We start from the raw sequence: 23,184 nt of genomic DNA on the forward strand, positions 1-23,184 counted from the left end.
TATCAGGGTTGATAAGATTTTCTGGGTAGTTGAAAGAAAGTGAAATAGTCTTATTATAGTAGTGGATAAAGTTAAAGATAGTTTGGTTGATTGAATGGATGGATGGATAGATGAAAGAGAGGATATCACAAAGATTTTTATCAGGGTTGATGAAGATTTTCTGGGCAGTTGAAAGAAAGTGAGATAGGTTGGTTAGTTGGTTGATTGGATGGATGAATGGATAGATAAAAGGGAGGATGGATGGATGAGAGAGGGAATGTATAGAAAGATCAAAACAAATAAGAGGTTAACCAGTGTGGCTAATGCCAGTGTAGATGATGCTAGGTAGTTGAAGGTTTAGATAGATAGAAGGTTAGAAAGATAGAAGGTTAGAAAGACAGTATGTTAGAAGGTCATATATATATATATATATATATATATATATATAGATAGATAGATAGATAGATAGATAGATAGATAGATAGATAGATAGGATGAGTCTGGGGTAGTTGTGAAGTGGGTAGAGGGTTGGTTAAGTGGTTGAGAGTGGTGTCAGTGGGGTAGAACTGGTAGCCAAGAGAGTGCAGGCCTCCTGTTGTTTAAATTTAAGAGTCCTGAAAGTTCCATGACAGTTACAGTAACAAAGGAGCTCACTCCTTGTTGGCATAAATCAACATTCCAGGTTTTGAAGTTACAAAAAGCTTAATAGTTTAAAAAGTTGAATAGGTATCAAAAATGAGAGATGATAATTTTGAGGCATGTTTTACAGTTTAAATAGTATTAATAGCTTAAAAGGTTACCTCCATGTTAAAAAGTGCACTTTCAAGTTTGTAATGTTTAAAAAGTTGAATAGGTATCAAAACCAAAAGTCATAGTAACGCGAGTAAGACCTCTCTGCATGTTTTAAGGTTGGATTGGTGTGAATGGCTTAAATGTTGTAGTAGGAGTAGCAGGTGGAAGTTAGGGTTAGTGGAATAATAATAATAAGTATGTCAAAGAACAATAGTTGGACTTGCTGAAGCAAGTCCACCTAAAGTAAATTCCACAAATTGTCTGTATGTGCTCAAATATAATGTAATACATTTAATTACATTGTTATTGTACCTGTCTTGCAGACTGTGGCAATACATCGTTGGAGGGACCCTCAAACATGGAGAGCAGGAATGCACTTTTTGTCTACAATATCCTATTAGAGTAGACATTTCTGTCCCTCTAATTGGCTTTTGGTCTTTTCTTCCAAAGATGTGCTAAGCCTACCCATACCTCCCCAAAAGAAGACTGTTTTACAGCATATATTGGAGCAAGACACTTCAGAACAATCTGAAATAAGGTAAAACAGTCAATCCATGATGCCAAGTTTGTGCTTTATAATAATTGTGTGGGTCAATGAACTAATCCCATCATTTATAGTGATGGTGCAGGGAATGGCAGTAAAGGTGGAGAAGATAATGAACTGCCATGGGCTGAGGGAAACTCCACAGGCAATGCAAGGTGAGTGATCAAATAGATTGAAATAAAGATAAAATGATAAGGGATTTATAAAAGTCATTCTTATCTGCATGTATTTCTCTGATTTACAAATGCTATAGGGATGCAATGGAGAAATCTACTGTATGTCCTCCACATCCACATTCCCACTATCAGGTAGAAGTAGGTTGCTGATACCTGTACTTAAAAGTTCACCACCAAGACAGCTGCCATGTGATTTTGAAAGATAGAATACTTTTGTTTTCATTAAAGAGCCGAATAGTGACTTTGGCCTGTTTTACAGAGTTTCAGAAAAAGGTAGTTCAGCTCCTGGTGGGTTTTGATATAAAATTAGATAATCTCACTAAAAGGGTTCAAGTACTTGAGCATGTGGAATTCAGTGTCGAGCAGTGTAAACTCCAGGAAGACATGATCAACCTTGAAGAACTCATGTCTAGCCCTGAATTTGTTGTTAATACGGTAATTCCTGTTTTCATCAAATTCTACTTATATGAAAATACACACTAATCTTTTGCTTCATCATTCTTTTCTGAACATTTTTGGCTAATGTCAAATGAGCTCAAGGCTCAATATGGAGCCACAGTGAAAAACTCCAAACATGGAACTCCGCATTTCCACATAGTGTGCAGGTAAACCAGAGGTTTGGCTAAATGCCATAATTGTAAACGAAGAACAAATGCAATTGCAATGCGGAGTGCCATGTTTGGAGTTTTCCACCATGGCTTGCGGTAATGACGGGTATAAAGTTAATCTGTATCTGAGCCCTTTGGATATTTCGTGGAGCTGGAGAAATCTCTGATGATGGAGAGTACATGGATATTTTCAAAAGTCATGCTGAAACAGGTAAGGGGACTCATGTTGAATTATGTCGCAAGCTCCGGCAAGCCAATAACATGACACTCCATGAAGCTAGCAGTTGGTGATCTCAAGCAGCCAACATTTTTTGCAACAGCTATTGAAAGGCACTGGTCGGCAACTGGTCAAAATGTATCCTCTCAAACACGGTCAATAAGTGTAATAATTGGCAAGTGTAAATAAGGCAATACGTCGAAGATAAAGTGAGCAATAAAATACAGTAATAAATAGCAGCAGTGATGGTATTGAGTGTAAGTATGTGAGTGTATATGTGTGTCTCTCTTGTCCTGGATATCTTTCTCTACCTCTATCAAAGTTTTCCACTTTTTCTTCTCCCTTCCTCTCTTCTTAAGATTTCCATGGGCCTAATGCCAAATATGAGAAAGGATGAGAGCACTCACTGGGTGAAGTTTTGATGTAATAGTAGGCCTTGTGAATATTGCCACAGTGGTGACCTAGTTTATGGGCAGGGACTGGATGCACCTGCAACCATTGCCTCTAGGCTATAGAACAAACATGAATTAGTCATAGTGTCATCATGCACCAGAAATTGCACAGAATAAGAACACGTTTTCCAGAGATGGTTCTAATGAATACATTCTGGCTGAGCAGTAAACTAGTTTTTCAGAGACGGTTCTAATGAATGCATTCTGGCCACAGCAGTGATCTGGTAAAAATGAAGAACTCCGCCTGCGTGGAAACACCTGTGCCAACTGCGCATGCGCTGCCACGGAATGCGGAAGATGACTTGTCAGTGTTGTTGTGGAAGCTGTCAGGCACGTGAGCAATGCTACGTCTTCTTGAGTCGAGCTAGCGAGCGACATGGCGGCTGATACTCCTCCCAAGGTATTGAAAATGCACAACCTTTGCGTCTTTGTTGCCAGCTATCTCATGCTAAGAAATATGTATTATACTAGCTTAACTAGCTAGGTGAATTGAACGGAAATGGATCGTATTTTCTCCCTGGCATACTATTGATCTGCCCTACTTAGTTCAGCTGCTAGCTACTAGTAGCAACAACAACAGACTATTAAACTACAGGCCACTGGTTGTGGCAAACCAGTCAGCAATTCACCCAGCAGTTAACACATGAACGTAGCTGGCTAGTAGACCAGGAAACGAGACATGATCTAGCTACCAATGTTGTGGTAGAAGTCTCGTTTATGGGCCTAGGGGGGAGGAGGGGGGGGGGGGGTTAGTTAGGTCCAGCCAATTTAATAACGTTCACGTTGCCTCTAGCCCAGAAAAGAAAGCCTTTAGTCCACCGTCGCAATAATTCTACTTTATGGCCCGCTTGTGTTTCAACAACAATAGCCACACAGTACTACATCTATCTAGGTACATTTGGATGTAGTCCATCGGGCCCTGTGTCTGCCCAGTTAGCGGCGTATCTTGCAAGTTTATGACACGTCAGAATAGTCAGTTGAGTTTCCTGCTATTCAGTAGCCCTGATATGCCCAGAGAAAATTGCATACTCTTGGCAGTCCCATGCCACGCAACGATCTATCCATTACGCCTTCACAAAATGCCAAAGACAACATACTCTCGAGCTAATATCCTGCCATGACTCAAATCTAGACCTTCTTGGACTGCTAGCATCCTCAACTCCTTATCGTTACATATGTTAGTCCGAAATTGGAGTGGACGCGCGTTACTTTCCGTCTTCTACACACAGGGTTGCGCCTTGCGGTCCCGCGGAAGTCCAATTGCTTTTCAATGGGGATGTGTGCGAACGACGCGACACTGTGCGTTGCGTGCCGCACACGTTAAATTTATCCAACTCGCGCGTTGCCATACAGTGCGGCGCTCTGGTGGAAGTCGGTTTAAAAGTGACTTGACTAATGACTAAAAGTGATGTTCTACGCAAACTACCACCAGAACGACACTGGTGAGCATCTTAACAATGTTAGCTTGTGTTAAAACCCTGTTTTAGATGCAGCCAGTCAATTGTTTGATTGACGAAGTGCAAACCACCCAGCTGGAACTGTGCATCACTATGAGAGACAGGGGTAAACAATACAAGCATGGCTGCAATGTTGATGCAGTCTGTGTGTGACGCACCGTGCAAAACGGCAAAACGCCCCGATAGCGTCAAAACGGACTGCGTTGCGGTGAAAGTCATTAATTCCAATGGGGCGATCTGCACCACTGCATTAACGCCACCGGACGGTGGTGTGTGTCCAGCATGCTTTAGATTTGTTCATCTTTTTGCCATGCGGCAACAGAACAAGGAGTTGTAAAACCACCAATGAAGATAGAAATATACAGCTTTTCATCAATTATGAGATAGCAACAAGAGTATTTTGTAATAAATGTGACTGGCTGCCTATGCTAGTTTTTGTCCTCATTGTCCAACTTAATAAATACTTCACGCTCAACTTCAAAACTCATTTGCTAGATCACACAATCATGTAACTAAGAAATTAGCTGGATAGAGTGCAAGAACCTCAATGTATTAATCTGTTCCCTGTAGCATTTATTAATCAGTTTCTACAAATTAGCCAGTGTGTTCCCACGATTTAGCATCTCGTTCCCACAGTTAAGTTGATTGTGTCAGGTATGAACAGCGGCATGAGGGATAGCTAGCCCGACCGGTCGTTATAGGTCGCAGTTTATACTGACTTCTACGTCTCCTCTAACGTCCGACCGCAGCTAATGTTAGGCCTCGTTCATCCATTCTCACCTCGAGTTAGCAGGCCCCTTCAAAATGCTCTAAAGTTGTTGGGTTCCTCCTTACTACCTATCAAAGTGTTAAGTTGAAAACTGTTGAAAATATGCCCACTGTCTTCATATAACACAAATTCCGAAGTAACCCACTTTGTAAACTGTGCAATGCCATATAGAAATATTTTGTATTGTGTGATAATTGATTTCACAATTAATCACTGCTCTGTTTTCTTTTCCTTTAGGTTATATTTGAACATGAAGGTGTTTTCATACATTCAATCAATGATGACGGTGAAGGGTCAGACTTACTTCTTTCAGGGTTCCTACGGATAGTTGATAAGGTACATACATTTTTTAAATGATGTTTAGAATACTGAATTTATTGTTGTATATTTGTTCATTAATGTGTGTTTGTATTATTGTTCATTAAAGTGTGTTTGTTTTCTCCACGTTTACTAGGATGGTGAAATCATTGTGGAATATAAACCTATGGAAGACACTGTCGATCCATCAAGCATGCTGTGTGCTGGCAAGGTTTGACTTAACTGACCCCCCTCCCACCCCCCCACCCCCCAAAGCTCCAATAAACATTGGCTTCCCAGCTGACTTCTGAAAACAATGCATTTGACCCTGCAGAGACACTGTAAACATTTTTAGAAAACACCTTCCACACAGCTGTTCAAGGCCTTGGGATGGGGAAAGGCTTGTATTATTAACAGGTCAATTGTGTTCCTTCCCCAGGACTCCAGCTCCGTCATGGAGTGGGCCCAGTGTCCCGGGGAGGGGGCCCGCCAGGCCATGGAGCAGCAGCAGAGCTATGAGACAGAGTGGGACATGATCAATGCTGTCTCCTTCAGGAGGAAACCATGTACCAACGGAGAGGGTGGGGGAACATCGTCCACCATGGTTTTAATTGGAACACTAAAAAGAAATTGAATGGGCTGCGGTCAGACTAAAATGTCTGGATTGCATTTGTGTTTTCAGGTACAATGAACCACACACATGAAAGGAGCAAGTGGGCCTTTACATTCAGTGTGTATGACCTCCAGTCAATCACAGTGAAGGAGAAGGGCTGGTCCTACTTGACCTTCCAGCTGAAAGAGATGTCCCCCCTCCTGCCAGCCCTCCACTTCCACCAGGGAGGCAGTGAAGGGTTCCTGGACTGCATAAGGAGATACATGCTGCTCAGCGAGTGAGTACCCTAGTCTGACAATCTAGGCAGCCATGTTGTTGAAAGCAATTTGTCAACATTTTAGCCATCTTAAAAAAACATTGGGAGCGCCTCACAAGTCACTGTCAATCAAAAATGAAGCGTCACGCCCAGTCAATCCTGTAGTCTGCTGGCTTGAGAAATTGTGATAAGCTTGCTCTTTTTGACCATTTAAATAAAAAAAAACAATTGATTTAATTAGTAAACAGGTTTAAGTATGTAACCTAACAGTTACAAAGTCACTTTAGTGGCCTTTAAAGTATATTTGTTGAGAATAAATTCCCTGCTGCAGTTATAACCACCACGAGACCAGTGTTTATACTGCTGGTAGAGTGTCTTTAGACTCCTGCTTACTGCGTTCACCTCTCAGCCATGTGTTGGTTTAGACTATAATGAGTTTCCCCCCTGAAACTGCTGGTTCTATTATCTATATGCTAATTCTCGTGATTTGCATGACGTCCGGCACAAATGCCTGGTCTCCCTCTGTCTCCATCTGTCCATCTGACTGATGTCGGGGTTAGCTGGCAGTTTCCAGCATGGAGCTGTCTGCTTGAAAGAACCTGGCTTTCGTTTGAGCCAAATATCACACCAGATTATTTTTCCTGTACACAGGCAATGTGTTACTCTATCGCAGAGCAGATAGCTGTTATTAAAGTTCTTATCATGGCCCTTTCATAATTAAATTGTTTGGATTACGTACTGGGCATTTTCAGGTGCCAGGCAAGAACAGAAAATAGCAGATGACATCACACTTTGTACAGTGTTTCTAACTTAATGTCTTTTTTTGTGGTGAACTCAAGAATCTAAATGAATTAGAAGGCTGAGGCTAGCACTTTGTCTGTAAAATGTAGCATTAGGTAGACCGTTAACACTAGAAGCCTCAGGCCCTCATAACAAACCAAAGTACTCAGATTGACGACTGGAGACCTCCATTTGTTGACATGAGTGTAACTGTGTAATCCTTCAATTCGATCAATGCAAAAAAAAAAGACAGGACTTAAGAATCATTAGAATATCACATTTTGTATTTTTAGATAGCTTACGTATTGAATATAACATTAACGGACATCATTGGTGTAACTGTACATAGCCTACTGTAAAAAAACAAGCAAAAAACTTGCGACCAATATAACAAGCAAAACCGAACGCAGTCCACAGACAAATCCGTTGGCTCTATTCTCCACCATGCAAACTACATTCAAAACAAATGTTGATTTTGCCTCCTGGCTTGTAACGAGGTACTTATGAAAGTTTGTCCATCTCCCTGCGCGTGAATATCGTGCCTTTATCAATCAGAGTAAAACAAATGTTATAAGCCTACCTTTCGAGTGTGTGTGTGATGAAGGGTATGTGCAAAGCCTCTTTAAAGGAAGCCGGTTCACTCCGCTGCCATCTTGGCAACGCCTCTTAGGGCGCTTATTTTAAATAAGGAAACCAAACGGGAGTGCAGGACTTAAACTCCACTTACCCCAAAATGATGCAGATTAGCAACCTTTCCTTTTTTTCCATATCACTGAAGTGTGTAGAAACATTTTGTGCGATCATTTGATTGTTAAGTTGTTTTATTTGGCTCTGTTCTAGCCTTCCTTGCCTCCCGCTCTAGTCTTACACAGGTGTTGCTAGGGAAACGGCGCGAGAAAGACGTGATCCTAGCAACAACAACTGTCAGTAACGTAAATCTATAACTGTGTGGTAACCCGCCAGACACACGGGAGAGTCATGACACATTGACTGCCCACTTTTAGTATTGATATCAACATCACTGGCCTTTATGCAGACACAGATACTCTAGCATACATACACACACAGGAGAAGATAGCATAGGATGCTAATTGAAAACAAGGTCTAAATAGACAAGAGAAAAACTGCATTTCAACATATGGGTGTCTCTTCTTCGGAGGCTGGGTGCGCGCTGGCTTCTATTCACATGTAATCGCGCATTGATCATGCAAATAACTGTTATTGTCTTTCTGTCTGTGTGTGAGACCCTTTATGGTTGAAATGGGTAAGCTATTCATAACTGTAAGGTCAGTTTCGATTCACCATGATGAGGGTAAATCTACGGTGAGGCAGCGCAAATGGACCATGGTTTTCAATGCACGTTTTGAGAGCAGGTCTCGCCTCAGGACATGACTTGGAAATGTTGGCGATCAAAAAGAGCTGTGGTAGTCATGAAAATGCTTTCAGATTTTTGTAACAATGCTATTATGTTAAAAACAGACATTTAGCAAAAGTCAGAGAAGGAGGAGGGCATGGGTTTCACAATGGCAGTTATTTGTTACAGTGTCACATCACGCCCGTGGATGTCTGTTTGGTATGACTAGTGTTAATGTTTCTGTGGAATATACATTCTGTTGTTGCATCTCCTCCCCTCAAGTTAAGATATTCTGAAAATGACTTGAGGATGTCAGACATCTTGGTTCTATTGAAGATTGATAGATATGTTATTCTACTTTGTCTTAAGGGCCCCAGATGACACAACCTGTCTGCTGGTCAGCGCTCCCAACAAAGCTCTCTCCCAGTCCTTTGAGAACCTTCTTGACGACAACAACTATGGCCTTGTTGATGTAAGGGGCTATCGTCATCAAACAAATATGTGATGCATAAAAAATAGTTTTTAAGATTGTGTCTGATAATCGTGCCACCATGATCCAGTACCTGTTTCCCATAGAAACTGAAGAAGGATCCGTACGTGACCACACTAGGCGGCTTCTCCAAGGTTACCAACTACATCTTTGATGCATTCCGGGGCCCGGAACTGGAGCAGCAGCAGCAGCAGCGTCCCCCGGAGGAGGTGGCTGACCTCCTTGGAGAGGTCATCCCAGGGCTGGAAATCAACCAGCAGGAGGAGCCTGGCTTTGAGGTCATCACCAGGGTGAGCAGTCGTTCTCGTTATGATGTGTTCCTGCAGGGTTTGTTTTAAAGTACTGGCAGTCTCATTATGTTTCCCTTCTCAATGACTGATATCCTTTCTGTTTTTATCAGTTTTTTCTTTGGTCATTTACAGAAGAGTACATGCCCTTATTGCTCGGTGTTTGATTGTGTTGATTTCAGATTGATTTGGGAGCCAGGCCAGAGGTACAGAGGAGGGAGCCACTGTCAGCAGAGGACTGGGTCGAGCACCAAGACTTGGAGGGAAGGATGCAAAATGTCCCTGATCTCAAGAAAAGCATATTCAAAGGGGTACATAGATTTTTATTTTACATGTTTAATACCACATACCACGTCTTTCATTCATGTTAGATATTCTTCAAAGTCAGTATATTTCATGTTGCAAGGATTACACTGGATCTCATTTCTCTCGTGTTGTGGTCATTTAGGGATTGTGCCATGCAGTGAGAAAAGAGGCCTGGAAGTTTCTCCTGGGCTATTTCCCATGGGACAGCACTCATGAGGAAAGGAAAAACCTCCAGAGAAGGAAAACGTATGTTGTGTAACTAAGACTTTACTGTATTTGAATAGGCAGCAATGTGTATTTCATGAGGCATAACCGCATGTTTTAGAAAATTATATTATCACTATCAAAATGGCACTTCTGTGGCTGAAGGTTGGTCTCATGTTTCCCTTATCAACTCTTAAATAAGGGATGAGTACTTCAGGATGAAGCTCCAGTGGAAGTCAGTCAGTGAGGAGCAGGAGAGGAGAAACGCCAGGTTGAGGGACTACAGAAGCCTGATAGGTACAGTCATGTTACATTTAGACCATCTTGTGAATGAGTTACAGTGTGAATTTTAGGAGGCATTTGTAATACCTTCAGTAATATGGACACTTATACCACCTGAAATAGACCCCCAATTGTTTATTTATTGTCAGTTTCCCTCTTCTTTTTTCAGAAAAAGATGTGAACCGAACAGACCGAACCAACAGATTCTATGAGGGCATAGACAACCCAGGCTTGGTTTTACTTCATGACATCTTGATGACATACTGCATGTATGACTTTGATCTGGGTGAGTGATAGCATTGTTTGCAATGTGCAGCGGTCCTTTTTTGTATATGTGAAGCTGTGAAATTCTATAAAATGTATGCATTTAATGATACTGAAGTTGTGGAATACCATTTATGAAATAATTTAGCAACAGCAGCTGATCTGATTTGACTGTGACACAGCCAGAGGGGGTTATCTATTTGAAGTCTTACCTTGTTTGTGACTTACCCAGTATGTTTGTTCAACCGGACAGTTTTTAAATCCATTGGTATTCAGCAATGTACAGCATCTACTGGTTAGCATTTGCGCGCTAGCTGTTCCTAACCGCCTCCACTGCTGCCTACACAGTGACATTTTTAACCTGCAGTTTTGTGCGATATGTAACACAAATTGTTACGTGTGGAAGACAGGTATGTAGCTCTTACTGACATTAACTCCATGGGATCTTTCCGTTTGCTCCTATTCAGGGTATGTCCAGGGAATGAGCGACCTCCTCTCCCCGGTCCTTTATGTGATGGAAAATGAGGTGGATGCCTTCTGGTGTTTTGTCTCCTTCATGGATCAAATGGTAAACACTTATGCTTTGTTTTGTCTGTCGCTGTTGTTTTTGTTTTGTTTGAGGATAGTATGTTTACCTCAGTGTGATCCTTTCATCATGACCCCACTGTGTGTGTGTGTGTGTGTGTGTGTGTGTGTGTGTGTGTGTGTGTGTGTGTGTGTGTGTTTGTGTTTGGACAGCACCAGAACTTTGAGGAGCAGATGCAGGGCATGAAGACCCAGCTGATCCAGCTCAGCACACTGCTGAGGCTGCTGGACCTGTCCTTCTGGAACTACTTGGGTAAGAGCACCTGCATCTCCTCACATGGCTTTATATGACTACAATGGCTTTATATGAGTCAAATGGCTTTATCTGACTAAAATGTGGGTATTTTTTAATCGTAAGGATTACATGAATCTGTAAATATTTAGTTAATAAAACATATTTACTGTCCTAGAATTCCTCTTCCTGTGTTTCCATTCTTCCAGAGTCACAGGATTCAGGTTACCTGTATTTTTGTTTCCGGTGGTTACTGATCCGTTTCAAGAGGGAGCTTAGTTTCCAGGATGTGCTTCGATTGTGGGAGGTAAGTTTTGTCCGTCACCTTCGTCAGCACAACTGCCTCCCCTGTACAACTTTCCCCTTTTCTTAAATTTTTCAATCATCCTTTCTCTCCTCAGTTTGTCTTATATGGTAACAACTTTGATGTGATTAAAGATTTATGATGTCATCATTGTCTTTCATTGTCTTATGTTTTACCTACGTTTAATTTTGCTCAGGTCATGTGGACTGGCTTGCCTTGCCAAAACTTCCATTTGCTGGTGTGCTGTGCCATCCTTGACTCAGAAAAACAGAAAATCATGGAGGAACATTATGGATTCAATGAAATCCTCAAGGTAACAGAGGATCGTCACCACCTTATTTAACTCATCTGGGCTGAGCAGCAAGAGCCTAAGAGGCTGTTCACATAAGCGGCATGCGCTGGGCTCAACACAAGGAACAGCGCAGCTTGCTTCCAGAGTCCAGTATATGCGCTGATGAGGAAAGCACAGCGGCATCCTCTATTGAAAACAATGGTTCGCCGAGCACAAGGCTGTTCTTGACTTATGTGAAAGTCTTTTAACTTTGGCCTGCCTTAACATGGAATGTGAGAATAACTGCTTTTCTGAATGGAGAGATGTTCTATTGTAGTCCACTTTCAATGTTAATGACAGTTTTGCCTGTTTTAACAGCACATCAATGAACTTTCAATGAAATTGAACATTGAAGAAATCCTTCACAAGGCAGAAGCTATTGGTATGCAGATCAGAAGTTGCAAGGTACATTTAAGTTATTGTAGTATTTTATAATGAACTGAATCATTCTTGATGATTGTTTGAAATGCACTTCTTTTTTAAATGGTTCATTCTATTTATTTATTTATTTACAAAGAATGCTGTTCTTTACTGTAAACTCAATCATTTTGAACAATAAGCCTATGTGGGCTGAGAACGCAGAATTGGTTGGTAATCTTTACATTGTGTTTTTTTCTTTTCAGGACTTGCCTCATGCAATAAGCGATATCCTGGGATTCAACACTGAGACAGAAATGTCCAGGTTAGAAACAAGGGGGTTGGGAACACTTGGGTCGCCCCCAGCACCGAGACCTACACAGAGACAAGAGGTCTTCACCAATGGTCACGGACATTTAAGAGAAACCCCCCACAATGGGTGCAAAGTTGCCTTCATATCATAGTGAACAACAGAATTCAACAAAGACTTTTCAATTTCCACACACCCGAAAGAGAATTGGGCTTCATTTGGTAACTGATGCCGTGTTATCAAGCCCCTAAGAAGAGAAATGAAAAGAATGTAAAAAGGATTTAAAATGATTCAAATGTTATTATTTTTGTAATTTCTTGTACCATATTGTCTTTCATTGAAATAGTCATTCCTTTTCTCTTGCTAATGATATTTCTATAGAGGGGTGAGGTGAGTTTGCGTTGTAAGTAATAATGTGCTGTTTTATTTCAAGTATCCCATCTCAGAATCATGCACAAAGTATCCAAATGTAATTCTGAGGTTGACATGTTGTTTGATGCACATTTGAAAAATTAAGCACCTAGTTAATAAAGATTTGGCCATACATTGATTTTAACAACTGACCAAAGGGCTGTACAATATGTTGTATTGTCTGAACACTGACACTTTTCTTATTGAAAATGTGAAAGGTTGTTGAAAAACCTACAAACTTGCTTTTGTCCAGCCTGCCCAGTGAATAGAAAACAAGTATAGCCTTCCATTGTGTACTCAAACTCCAATATCAATGAATTATTGTTATGGAATAAAATATTGATATGGAATAAAATATTTTCCAGATATGTCCTCTAGAGGAAATATTTTTCTCCACGTTTGACATTTGTATTTTAAATCTTTTTGTATTCTTTATTTGATTTAAAACGAGCAAGGCTATGAAGTGTGGGCCCCACCTATATCACATATTGTAATGTTGTAAGACTTATTTTAAACCATAGTTTGCACAAGCGTTATTTGGATGTATTTTCAATCTCATTTTGGGCTAAGAAATACGAATGATACATTTTTTCGACAATACATTTAATTTATTAATACCATTTTGATTTTGTGTCTCTTTCAAAATATTGAATTGTGGACTATTGTTTGGTACAGGGAAAAAGTGAGGTATGCACTTTGAGTCGTGGCCTGTGTACTGCTGTTGAATAGGCACTTCTGGGCATAGATAGAACACTGTTCTATTTTATATGCTCCAGGCAATAAAACCAGTGGTTCAGCATTTATTTTCACTTGTTGAATCTTGTTATATTTACCTGTTTTCTATCATTTCCCCACTTCCTGTTCCATTATTTTACAATTCAGTTGACCTTGGATTCAGAATAAATCTGTTGGCCTTTTCACAATTGCTTGGATTTTAATAGTTGATGTCTACTCTTCAAACTGCTATAGATCAAAAACAAATGTGTTGACCTGAAATTATTCTGGAGAAGGGAATTGTATTACTTTTTGCAAGGTAGTAAGCATTCCATTCTACTTTATAAACCTCTGGTACAGATACCAATTGTGCAAAAGTGTTATTTATTTAATAACAAAAGTGTGATTTGTGAAATATTTATCATATTTCAATATAATATATTTATCATATTTCACATCATTTAAACAAGCTGAATTATATCCCCATCATGACTTCCATAGCGAAGCCCTTTTAATGTAAATTACTTCCAATTTCATTCATGAACTTGTGCAGAAATGTCACTGGGGCCTTGAAGTATTAAAGCACACCTTCCCCCCCATAATTCCACTTAAAATGCAGGCCATGCACGGCTCCAAATGGCATTTTGCCTCTTTCAAGTCACTGATGGACGTCAGGACGTGACGTTCTTCAGCCGTGTTGACAGTTCACAGTGCTCTCTGAGTCTTTGATGGAAGACGTGTGGAGATGTCAGGCTTGGAGGCAGTGGAGATGCTGCCATCAGAGTGAAGTATCAATAACGATCTGCTCATAACGCAACGTCACAATTAGAACAAAACAGCCCCAGCCTCACCTCCCATCTCTATGCTCTTTCATTTCCTGTCACACAGGAAATTGCCTCACAGCCGGCTGATAGTGTACGGCCCAAAGCTAGGATTTATCTGTCATCTCCTGGGGTTTTTATTAAAAGAGAAGCTACTTTGTGTGGACTGACAGATGCTTCCTCATTCAGCTGCACCTGTAAACAGTGCGTGGGGATTCTGAATGGGCAAAAATAGACACGCTTTCCAGACTGGACATCACCAGACAGCCAGACAAATCCACTCTTATCCAGCTCTGGTGTGATGATGTATTATTTAATTCAATTAAATTGCTTCACCTTGTGATGTTCCCATACTAATTGTGCATGAAGAAGAGATTTTTGTCTTCTTATGTTCATTTTGTGTTGATGGTCTTCTTTCAAAGGTCATTTGGAAAACCACTATTGGATGGAGACAAAAGACAATTAATGTTAAACCAGTTGCATAAAACCTGTCTATGAATTAGTTTTAAAATATACAATTCTGATATCAAAAACATTTTCAGCTTGTGTCCTGTGCAATATTTGGCTCTTCTCTTGGGTGTTTAGTTCCTCTCAGAGCAAGGTTTGCATTGCTACTGCATTGTTATATGAAGTCACTCTCTTTAGCTATATTAGAGTGGGTTAAAATCAGTGTTAATCCACCTATTCAAATGCACGTTCACGAGTGAGCTGCCTATGGAGCTCTCTGCTTGCCTATCAGGATGCAAATGCATTACCATCTGGTGTATATGAGCCTGCTTGTCAACAGCAGCACGAGTGGGAATGTCCTATCAGTACCTTATGCCTCGCCCTCTCACACTATATAAAAGGGCTTGGCTGAGGCTGGCAGAACATATTCTAGCCTCGCACCGAGTGGAGGAGGGCAGCTGCAGTTAGTTCAGAGAGTAGACAGGACAGGAGCTCTGTTCTCCATGGCATCCTCCCATCTAAAGAAGAAGGGCGGCCCTGAACCAGTGCCCAGGATGCAGCCGGCCATGATGATGTTCTCCAGTAAGTACTGGGCCCGTCGGGGGCTCTCTCTGGACTCGGCCATATTCGACCAGCAGCAGCAGCATCACACTGGAGGCCAGATGGTGAGCTCTCGGACCTCTCCATGTCATCCATAGTGCAGGAGATCAGTGCTCTTCTTCCATCCTGGTCCTGGGGGGACTCACAGGGAATGCACATCTCTGTTGTTGCCCAGCACTCCATGCAATAGAAGGATGGCTTTATTAATGTGCCGATTGATTGATTGATTTATTGATATTGAGGAAAACATTCTTAATAAATGTGCTTAGAGGATGTTTCTCTGCACACTAGTGCTACTTTAAGGCTTCTCTTTTCTGAGTGATGCTTATATGTATATCTAGTGGTTATATTGCTCAAAAAAGAGGAACTCCTCTCTTCTGCTCTGATCTAATCTTGCACCTAGTTACCTTCATTTCTCTGGTTGTGTAAATGCTAAGAAGAAGAGATGGAGTAGAGTTGTAGCCTTATGTCAATACTCTTCATATTTTCAAGTTGGTTGAGGTAGTAAGGAACAGTTTCTAAACAAATATACATTGTGGGTAGACTCTGGTTAGACTCTATATGGTGCGTTATTGTGCTCCACAGTTGCGGCGGTCCTCCTTCTGTCCTATAGATGAAAAGCCTGACAGAGAGAGTCAGGCAGGGGCCGAGTCAGGGAAGACCGCTGTCGTCTTCTCTCTGAAGAACGAGGTGGGATGCCTGGTCAAAGCCTTGCGCCTGTTCCAGGTGGGTGTCTGACAGTCAGCTCTCTTTATCACCTCTCTACTTCTGGTCTGTGTGTCTGTTTATTTCTCCAGTAATGCACATTGCAGTCTTAGTGTGGATTATCAATCAAGTGTTTATGACATTTGTCTGATTTGGTCAGTGTTCTATGGGGGGCCGTTTGTAAAGTTGGTAAATTTCACTATATTTACAAATCTGGTCTAAATAAATATGTTATCTTTTTAAATTTATAAATGTTATCTAAATATTTGTTTTAAAAATAAATATTTAGCAAGTAATACATATTACATTTACATCTTATATAATGCAAAAACTAATTTTACAAAGATTACAGAAATAAATATTTAGCTCAGAGAAACCTCTAACCCTAACCCTAAATCTAAATCTGAGATTTACCCTTTGCAAGATCAAATATATGTAACAAGGCAGTTATCAGATTTTTATGTGAGATCTGTCGCTCCACTGTCTTCAGTAATTGCCTGCCAGGAAAGGTTAGATGTTTGACATTTCAGCTTACTATAAAATAGGTAGCAGATCCCACTACATTCATGGCCTTCACGATTTAACACTGTCAGTCATTCTAGCGGTGGAGAACTTTTATCGTGTTTGACACAGATCAGACAAGAACGCCTGTTCTTGATACCCAAGCATACAAACCTAAAAAGAAAAAAGTTCATAGAAAGGGCTTTGAAGTTATATGCTATGGATTTCTAGTATGAGGTTTATTTAGTGCAAATTGCTTCATTTAAATTCTATATTTCTTTTCAAAACCCCAGCTTTAAGATTCAGTCGAAATATTTTTCTTTGAGCTAAACATTTGTATCAGTCATCCAAATTTAAAATGTAAATTAAATATAGTGTATTTTTCAGTACAGACATAATATAAACTAAATATATATTTTTTAGGTAAATATAATATATATTTAAATGTGTTCATCTGAGACTCATACTCATATTTTGACGAGATTCATAATTCTATTTATAAATATTGTTCAATGGCACCCCAGAGTGTTCATGATTATTAGAATTACTGAACAATATTGTGTAATAAAGCTTTTCTGTTCTGTATACTGTGGCTGTGAACAACCAGGAGAAGCGTGTGAATCTGGCTCACATTGAGTCACGTATGTCCAAGCGCATCGCCTCTGAGGTGGAGATCTATGCAGACTGCAACTGCAGCAAGAAAGAGTTCAACGAGCTGTTGCAACATCTCAAAGACCACGTCAACATCCTCTCCTTCAACACGCCTCAACACCAGTGGTCCACTGACGCAGGTACGGCACATTAACTCTCCCCTCTGCATGGACATGTGTGTGGCTACTGAGTATAGAGGGACGCTTTCGTTTATAGTTTAGTTCATGGGCAGCTCGTACAATCTTTTAGTTGTCTTTTTGTTGTCTCATTCTGTAGGTGTAAATGTCTCTGCATGGACATGTGTGTGAGTACTGAGTGACTTATCCAACACAAAATGTGCTTTTGTTTAGATTCTATTGTGAATGTGCACATCGAGGAATTTAATTGAAATTAATTGGTTCTTGAAGAATAGATTTTATACATGCCTCATGAGTTTAGCACATCTTGTAGGTTTTGTACTGTATTTATGTGTGCTTGCTTTAGAATTGTCTAATAAAATAAAATAACTTTCTAATCCAAACAAGGTTTTTATAACTCAATTGTTTACAACCACAAGAACATAAACAAACAATGTATAGCTACAAAACATGTTTAAAACTATCATGAATGTCATCATTTGTATATGTTTAGACAGGTGGGTTTTATTTGAGTGTCTATCATGTTTTTGAATTGTTAGATGGGGAGGAAGTACCATGGTTCCCTCAGAAGATCTCGGAACTTGACCAGTGTTCTCACAGGGTACTCATGTACGGATCAGAGCTTGACGCCGACCATCCAGTAAGTCATCATTATTGTTGGTATCCTCAATGCAGCATAATATCTGCTTCATAGTTGTTTTGTGATCTGTGTCTGTGTCTCTGCCTCCTGGCCAGAGCATGTAAGCGGTGCGGTAATAGTGTGGAGCAAGTATTCAAAGCACTGGAGCGTTGGCCTTGTCTCCCGTTGGCCTTGTCTCCCGTTGGCCTTGTCTTCAGCTCCAATTGCGACCATTTTCTCTTTCTCTGAGTGGCGAGCGGTTTTGGAGTGAAGCGGGGGAGAGGATGTGGAACGAGGAGCGGCACCCTGTGTGACGTGCATTTGACATGCATCCTGTGTGACTACTCCAAACCCTCTTGACCTCCTCTTCTGTTCCAGGGCTTTAAAGATAATGTCTACCGCCAGAGGAGGAAGTACTTCGTAGAAATAGCCATGAATTACAAATTGTGAGTGCAGCATCTGCTCTCTCTGTTGCTTTGATAAAAAAAAAAGGTGTGGAAACACTGTCTATTCATACTATAAAGGTGCAATTACACTGTTATGGCTACGTATTACACTGTATTTAGTTGAAATGTAAGATACAGGATACACATACAGTTGCAATTCCCACCCCAGTGGATATGATATAATATGTATTAGTTAGTATAGGGTCTGGTTTAGCTAAATATATGACAGTATAGGTACAGTATTCATCTGTACCCATTTTCACCCACTTAGCGGACAGCCTATCCCTCATATGGAATACACACCGGAGGAAGTGAGGACCTGGGGGGTAGTGTTCAGGGAACTCATCAAACTCTACCCCACCCACGCCTGCAGAGAATACCTGAAGAACCTCCCCCTGCTCACAAAGCATTGTGGGTACCGGGAGGACAACATCCCGCAACTGGAAGATGTGTCCCTGTTTTTGAGAGGTACAAGCAGAACTGCAGTACTTACCACTGTCAGTGTCACATAAATCCCAAATACATTCACACAAAAATCATACACAAAACTGTCGTAGCCTCCGCTAGCTAACCACTGTGATCTAACCTTCACTGACACAGAAGCCTTACATACACCACTGTTCCGAAACGTGAAAGCAATAAAATATCATATAAAAATGGCGAAACTCCTGTCTTGAATGTACTGTACGTTCATCAGTGAATATCCTGAATATCCCTATTTTCAGAAAGATCTGGTTTCACAGTGAGGCCTGTGGCAGGATACCTGTCACCACGGGACTTCCTGGCAGGTCTGGCCTATCGAGTATTCAACTGTACTCAATATGTACGTCACAGCACCGACCCCCTCTACACACCTGAACCGTGAGTACACATCACCAGAGCCAAAAGCACACACACAGGATGTTTACAGATTCACAGTGGCAGACTTAGGTTTGCTTGAGCCTGCCTGGGGTGCCAGGTGGGCAGGGTTTACACTTCTGGGACTATACCATTGGTTTCATCATGACAGGTAAACTCAATCGAGCACAGCTAAGTATTTGAAAGTGAGGTCAAGAAAATCACAAGTGATTTTAAGCCAGATGGATAGGAAGAGAGAAATAGAGAAAGAAATAGATCTACAGTTATATGTAAAATGTCATCACTGAAAATTAGAAATGTATACGACATACTGTTAGCATTCCACTGTTTCAGTGTAATATATCCAATGTATGCTCACAGGGATACGTGTCATGAGCTGTTGGGTCACGTGCCGCTCCTTGCCGACCCAAAGTTTGCCCAGTTCTCCCAGGAGATCGGCCTGGCATCTCTAGGAGCGTCTGATGAGGATGTGCAGAAACTCGCCACAGTGAGTCACAGTCGGCCACGAAAAGGCCCAAGCCCGGCATAGAAGCCACCCAACCAATGTTGGAGTTGAATTCCATTTCAATTCCATTTAAGAAAGCATTTAAAGTAATTCTGGTATTTGAATGAATATATTGTATTCCTATCATGTCAACAAACTTGTTTTTCAAGTACAGTCTTCATTCATTCCTGCAATATTGGGGTGGCTTTGGTATTGATTTATATAAAAGGCACTTTAATACTGACCATATTTATTCTGTTTTGTTGACAGTGTTATTTCTTCACCATTGAGTTTGGGCTGTGCAAACAGGACGGTCAGCTGAGGGCGTATGGGGCTGGTCTGTTGTCGTCTATTGGAGAGCTGAAGGTAAGGCGCGCTGGTACACATGCACTAGAAGATGGACTGATGATACTGTTCATGTGGCAATGACAGTGTACTGTTCATGTATATGCATGCTTAGGGATACACACACACACACACACACACACACACAGCTAAGGGAATGATCGCTATTCATGATGGGGGGGGCTTACATGGAAGGATTTGGGGGAGGGTCGTGCGTTTCCAATTTCAATCAGGGGGAAGGTTATATGTTTTTTTATATATTCGAGAGAAGGGTGATGCAGTTTTCAATTTATAAAATGGGTTTATTTCAATGCTTACAAATCACCTTCTGTATGCTCCCGTTACACTCATTTTGCTCTCTGAATGCCCAAAAGCCAAGCGCATGGGATTGCCGTATTCTTAGCTCACCATTGGTCTGACGTGATCGGGTGTATCAAAGGGTGGACTTGTTTTGTGTAACTTGTTTTATTGTAACTGTTTGCAATGTAAGAATCTAGGACTGTAGTCCTTGCAAAGGACTGTATATTCCTGAATGTCACTGGTTGTTGACCGCCCACAAAAGAGTATCATAAGTGATATATTTATTGTCTGTCTGGAGAGCAGTCAGTGTTCGCCTTTCAGTACAAAGGTAGAATACAAGTGAGCAAACGCACAGCTCACTCTTTAACAGCTGGGTCATGGCACTCCAATGTTGGCCCATGTCATGCAGCTAATCAGGGTCACTCCTCCTTGACTCCTCCTTTGTTTCCTTTCCCCCCTCAAAAACTCTTGGTTCACTTGTGATTGCTCCAGTGTAATATAGGCTTCTGCACACTGATTCCCTGTTCCATTTGTGAGGAGCTTGGCACATAGTCTCATCTTGAAAATGATTTGAAATTTGGGCCTGTAAGCTGCCTCCCACCTAAGTATGTGGGCATTTACGTATGTATGTTGTGTAGTCTGAAAATGCTTTGAAAACGCCCATCTTAACGTTGTCCAATTCAGAACCATGGATAGCCGAGTGTCAATGGGTAAGGCAGGGTATGGCAGCCACGTGAAGTTTGGTGATTATAGGTATATTCAATAATTAAAGTTTTAGAAAATCCCTATTGGTTCTGGACCCCATTAGGCCTAGGCTACTTATTTTACTATAATTCATTGCATGCAATAGCCTACGCAGCCTTCACAGAAGCAATTTGTGGGTATGTTAGGACCATGAGTAGCCAAAGTAAAATAATCAAAGGTATTATATTATATGTATTAGCAATGTAATGTGCGTAGTAGTGCCTATGCTTGCTTAATGAGGCACATTGAAACAATTGAACACTTGCTTATTGTGTGCAGCACTTATTGTGTGCAGCACTCTCTCAAAGTGAAATATATAGCTTGATATAGCACTAAATTGACGTAGGGTTCCAGGTTTTTCTCCAGTGTTATGGCTCAGCATTAAACCCCGCCCAACCGGGAATCTGCATGCAAAAAAACAGATTTATTTAAAAGACTAAACATTTTAGCCTGTTTAATGCCACTAGTATTGGTTCGGCATTGACCTGTCTGTGTGTGAGTATTGTTGATCAGCAGGAGACTGGACATGCGACTAGAATAGGTTGTCTCGTCCTAGGAGTGAGACTGTAGGTGTTATCTACTCTGCTATCTACTTGTATCACGTTTCCACCATTATCATATGTTTTAATCATCCTTTTAGTAGGGGGAGAGTCAATGTATTTTCAAGCGTTCAGGGAGGGCTATGCGGAAAAATATTTTGCTCAGGGGAGGATCAGACATTTTTGTATTTTAGAAATCTGATTCCCTCCATGTACCCCCCCCCCCCCCCCCCATCATAAATAACGATCAGTCCATAATTGATGCACAACTAAACACAGCCGAGCACACACACATCCACCATAAATGACATGTCATTGATGCCCCCCTGTCCTCACAGCATGCCTTGTCTGACAAAGCCTCAGTGAAGATGTTTGACCCTGGAACCACCTGCTACCAGGAGTGTCTCATCACAACCTTCCAAGAAGTCTACTTTGTCTCCGACAGCTTTGAAGAGGCCAAAGAAAAGATGAGGTTTTACTTCTTCTACCAATTCAGTGCGTGCGTGTGTGCGTGCGTGCGTGTCTTCTGAAGTGTATAACTGTATGCTAGTACACAATTGTTTTTCCTTTTGGTTATATCAAATCATGTTCTAATGTCAACTCAGAAGTTGACTGAATTACTCATTTTGCCCAATGATTTATTGGCCAATTTATATTGACTCAACAAGAATGGAAATCAAGTCTTCAGTTATTCAAGTCTTCAGTATGTGTACATCGGTTAGTGAGGTAATGCACCACAAAGAACAGAAATTCACAATTACCCACAATTCCCAAGCAAATATGCAAATATGCTCCCTTCTGTTGCAAGGGCATTGTGGGTAACTGTGAATTTATGTTCTTTCTGTTGCATTTTCTCACTGACTAATGTACCTGTGATGTTGGATCTTGTTTGATTCTAACTGTATTATGTTTGCGTTTATGTTTTGGGTTCCTTTTAGAACCCTCTTTGGATAGGGTTTAATATGGAACCTAAAAGGGTTCTATATATATCTATCTATCTATATATGTATAAAAAGCAAAAAATAGCAGAACCACTTACTGAGCAATATGTTATCTGATTCAAATTGAATCAGCACAACTTACTTTATGATGTTCAATACTTTAGATGAAGTTAACCCAACTTACTATCCTAAATCAACTTAAATCAAAATTAAGGCAGCCAGGTAACTATTCTGAAACAAACATCTTTTACAGTGTAAGTTGGACAGGCTCAACTGTTCCCTTAATAGTTCCACAGTTTCCGTAGTCAGCAAGTAAATCTATCAAATGTGTTTTTAGGGCTGTACATGTGTACCCTGACTGAATAAAAACATTTCCCAAAATTGGGACAATAAATTTAAATTGATTGGTTGACTGTAAGGACATCAAGCTGACTACAACTCCCAGCAACTGTTCTATTCCTCTTTTCAATCAAATTTGCTTTTATCCTCAACAGGGAGTTTGCCAAGACAATCAAGAGGCCTTTCTCCGTCTACTATAATCCTTACACCCAGAGCATTGACCTGCTCAAGGACACCAGGAGCCTGGAGAATGTGGTCCAGGACCTCCGCAGTGACCTCACCACCGTATGTGACGCCCTGGGCAAAATGAATACCTACCTGGGCATATGAAGTTGT

The 23,184-nt window shown here is 40.9% G+C and overlaps 2 protein-coding genes across 2 annotated transcripts; both read left to right on the plus strand.

Annotated features, from left to right (window-relative positions):
* The first annotated feature begins 3,093 nt into the window (after positions 1-3,093).
* tbc1d15 (TBC1 domain family, member 15) lies at positions 3,094-13,582 on the plus strand. The gene is made up of 17 exons (XM_083667144.1): positions 3,094-3,168; positions 5,232-5,330; positions 5,449-5,523; positions 5,731-5,872; positions 5,974-6,181; positions 8,664-8,766; positions 8,871-9,074; positions 9,254-9,382; positions 9,520-9,623; positions 9,784-9,878; positions 10,033-10,149; positions 10,595-10,695; positions 10,866-10,965; positions 11,154-11,251; positions 11,445-11,561; positions 11,898-11,984; positions 12,203-13,582. The coding sequence occupies exons 1-17, from the start codon at positions 3,145-3,147 to the stop codon at positions 12,398-12,400; spliced, it is 2,001 nt and encodes a 666-aa protein (XP_083523270.1). The 5' UTR covers positions 3,094-3,144; the 3' UTR covers positions 12,401-13,582.
* Positions 13,583-15,193: 1,611 nt separating this feature from the next.
* On the plus strand, positions 15,194-23,178 carry tph2 (tryptophan hydroxylase 2 (tryptophan 5-monooxygenase); the record flags this gene model as incomplete). The annotated part of the gene is made up of 11 exons (XM_083667145.1): positions 15,194-15,304; positions 15,825-15,965; positions 17,053-17,236; positions 17,731-17,873; positions 18,231-18,298; positions 18,570-18,766; positions 19,024-19,159; positions 19,517-19,643; positions 19,911-20,006; positions 21,907-22,040; positions 23,004-23,178. The coding sequence occupies 11 exons, from the start codon at positions 15,194-15,196 to the stop codon at positions 23,176-23,178; spliced, it is 1,512 nt and encodes a 503-aa protein (XP_083523271.1).
* Positions 23,179-23,184: the final 6 nt, after the last annotated feature.

This window comes from Argentina silus (genome assembly GCF_951799395.1).
Source record: "Argentina silus genome assembly, chromosome: 3".
NCBI lineage: Eukaryota > Metazoa > Chordata > Actinopteri > Argentiniformes > Argentinidae > Argentina > Argentina silus.

Excerpts from the sequence above, each read along its gene's own strand:
- tbc1d15 (XM_083667144.1), top strand. The coding sequence starts at position 3,145 with ATGGCGGCTGATACTCCTCCCAAG. Across the intron at positions 8,767-8,870 it reads ACAACTATGGCCTTGTTGAT|AAACTGAAGAAGGATCCGTA; the intron begins GTAAGGGGCTAT and ends TGTTTCCCATAG. Across the intron at positions 10,696-10,865 it reads TCTCCTTCATGGATCAAATG|CACCAGAACTTTGAGGAGCA; the intron begins GTAAACACTTAT and ends GTGTTTGGACAG.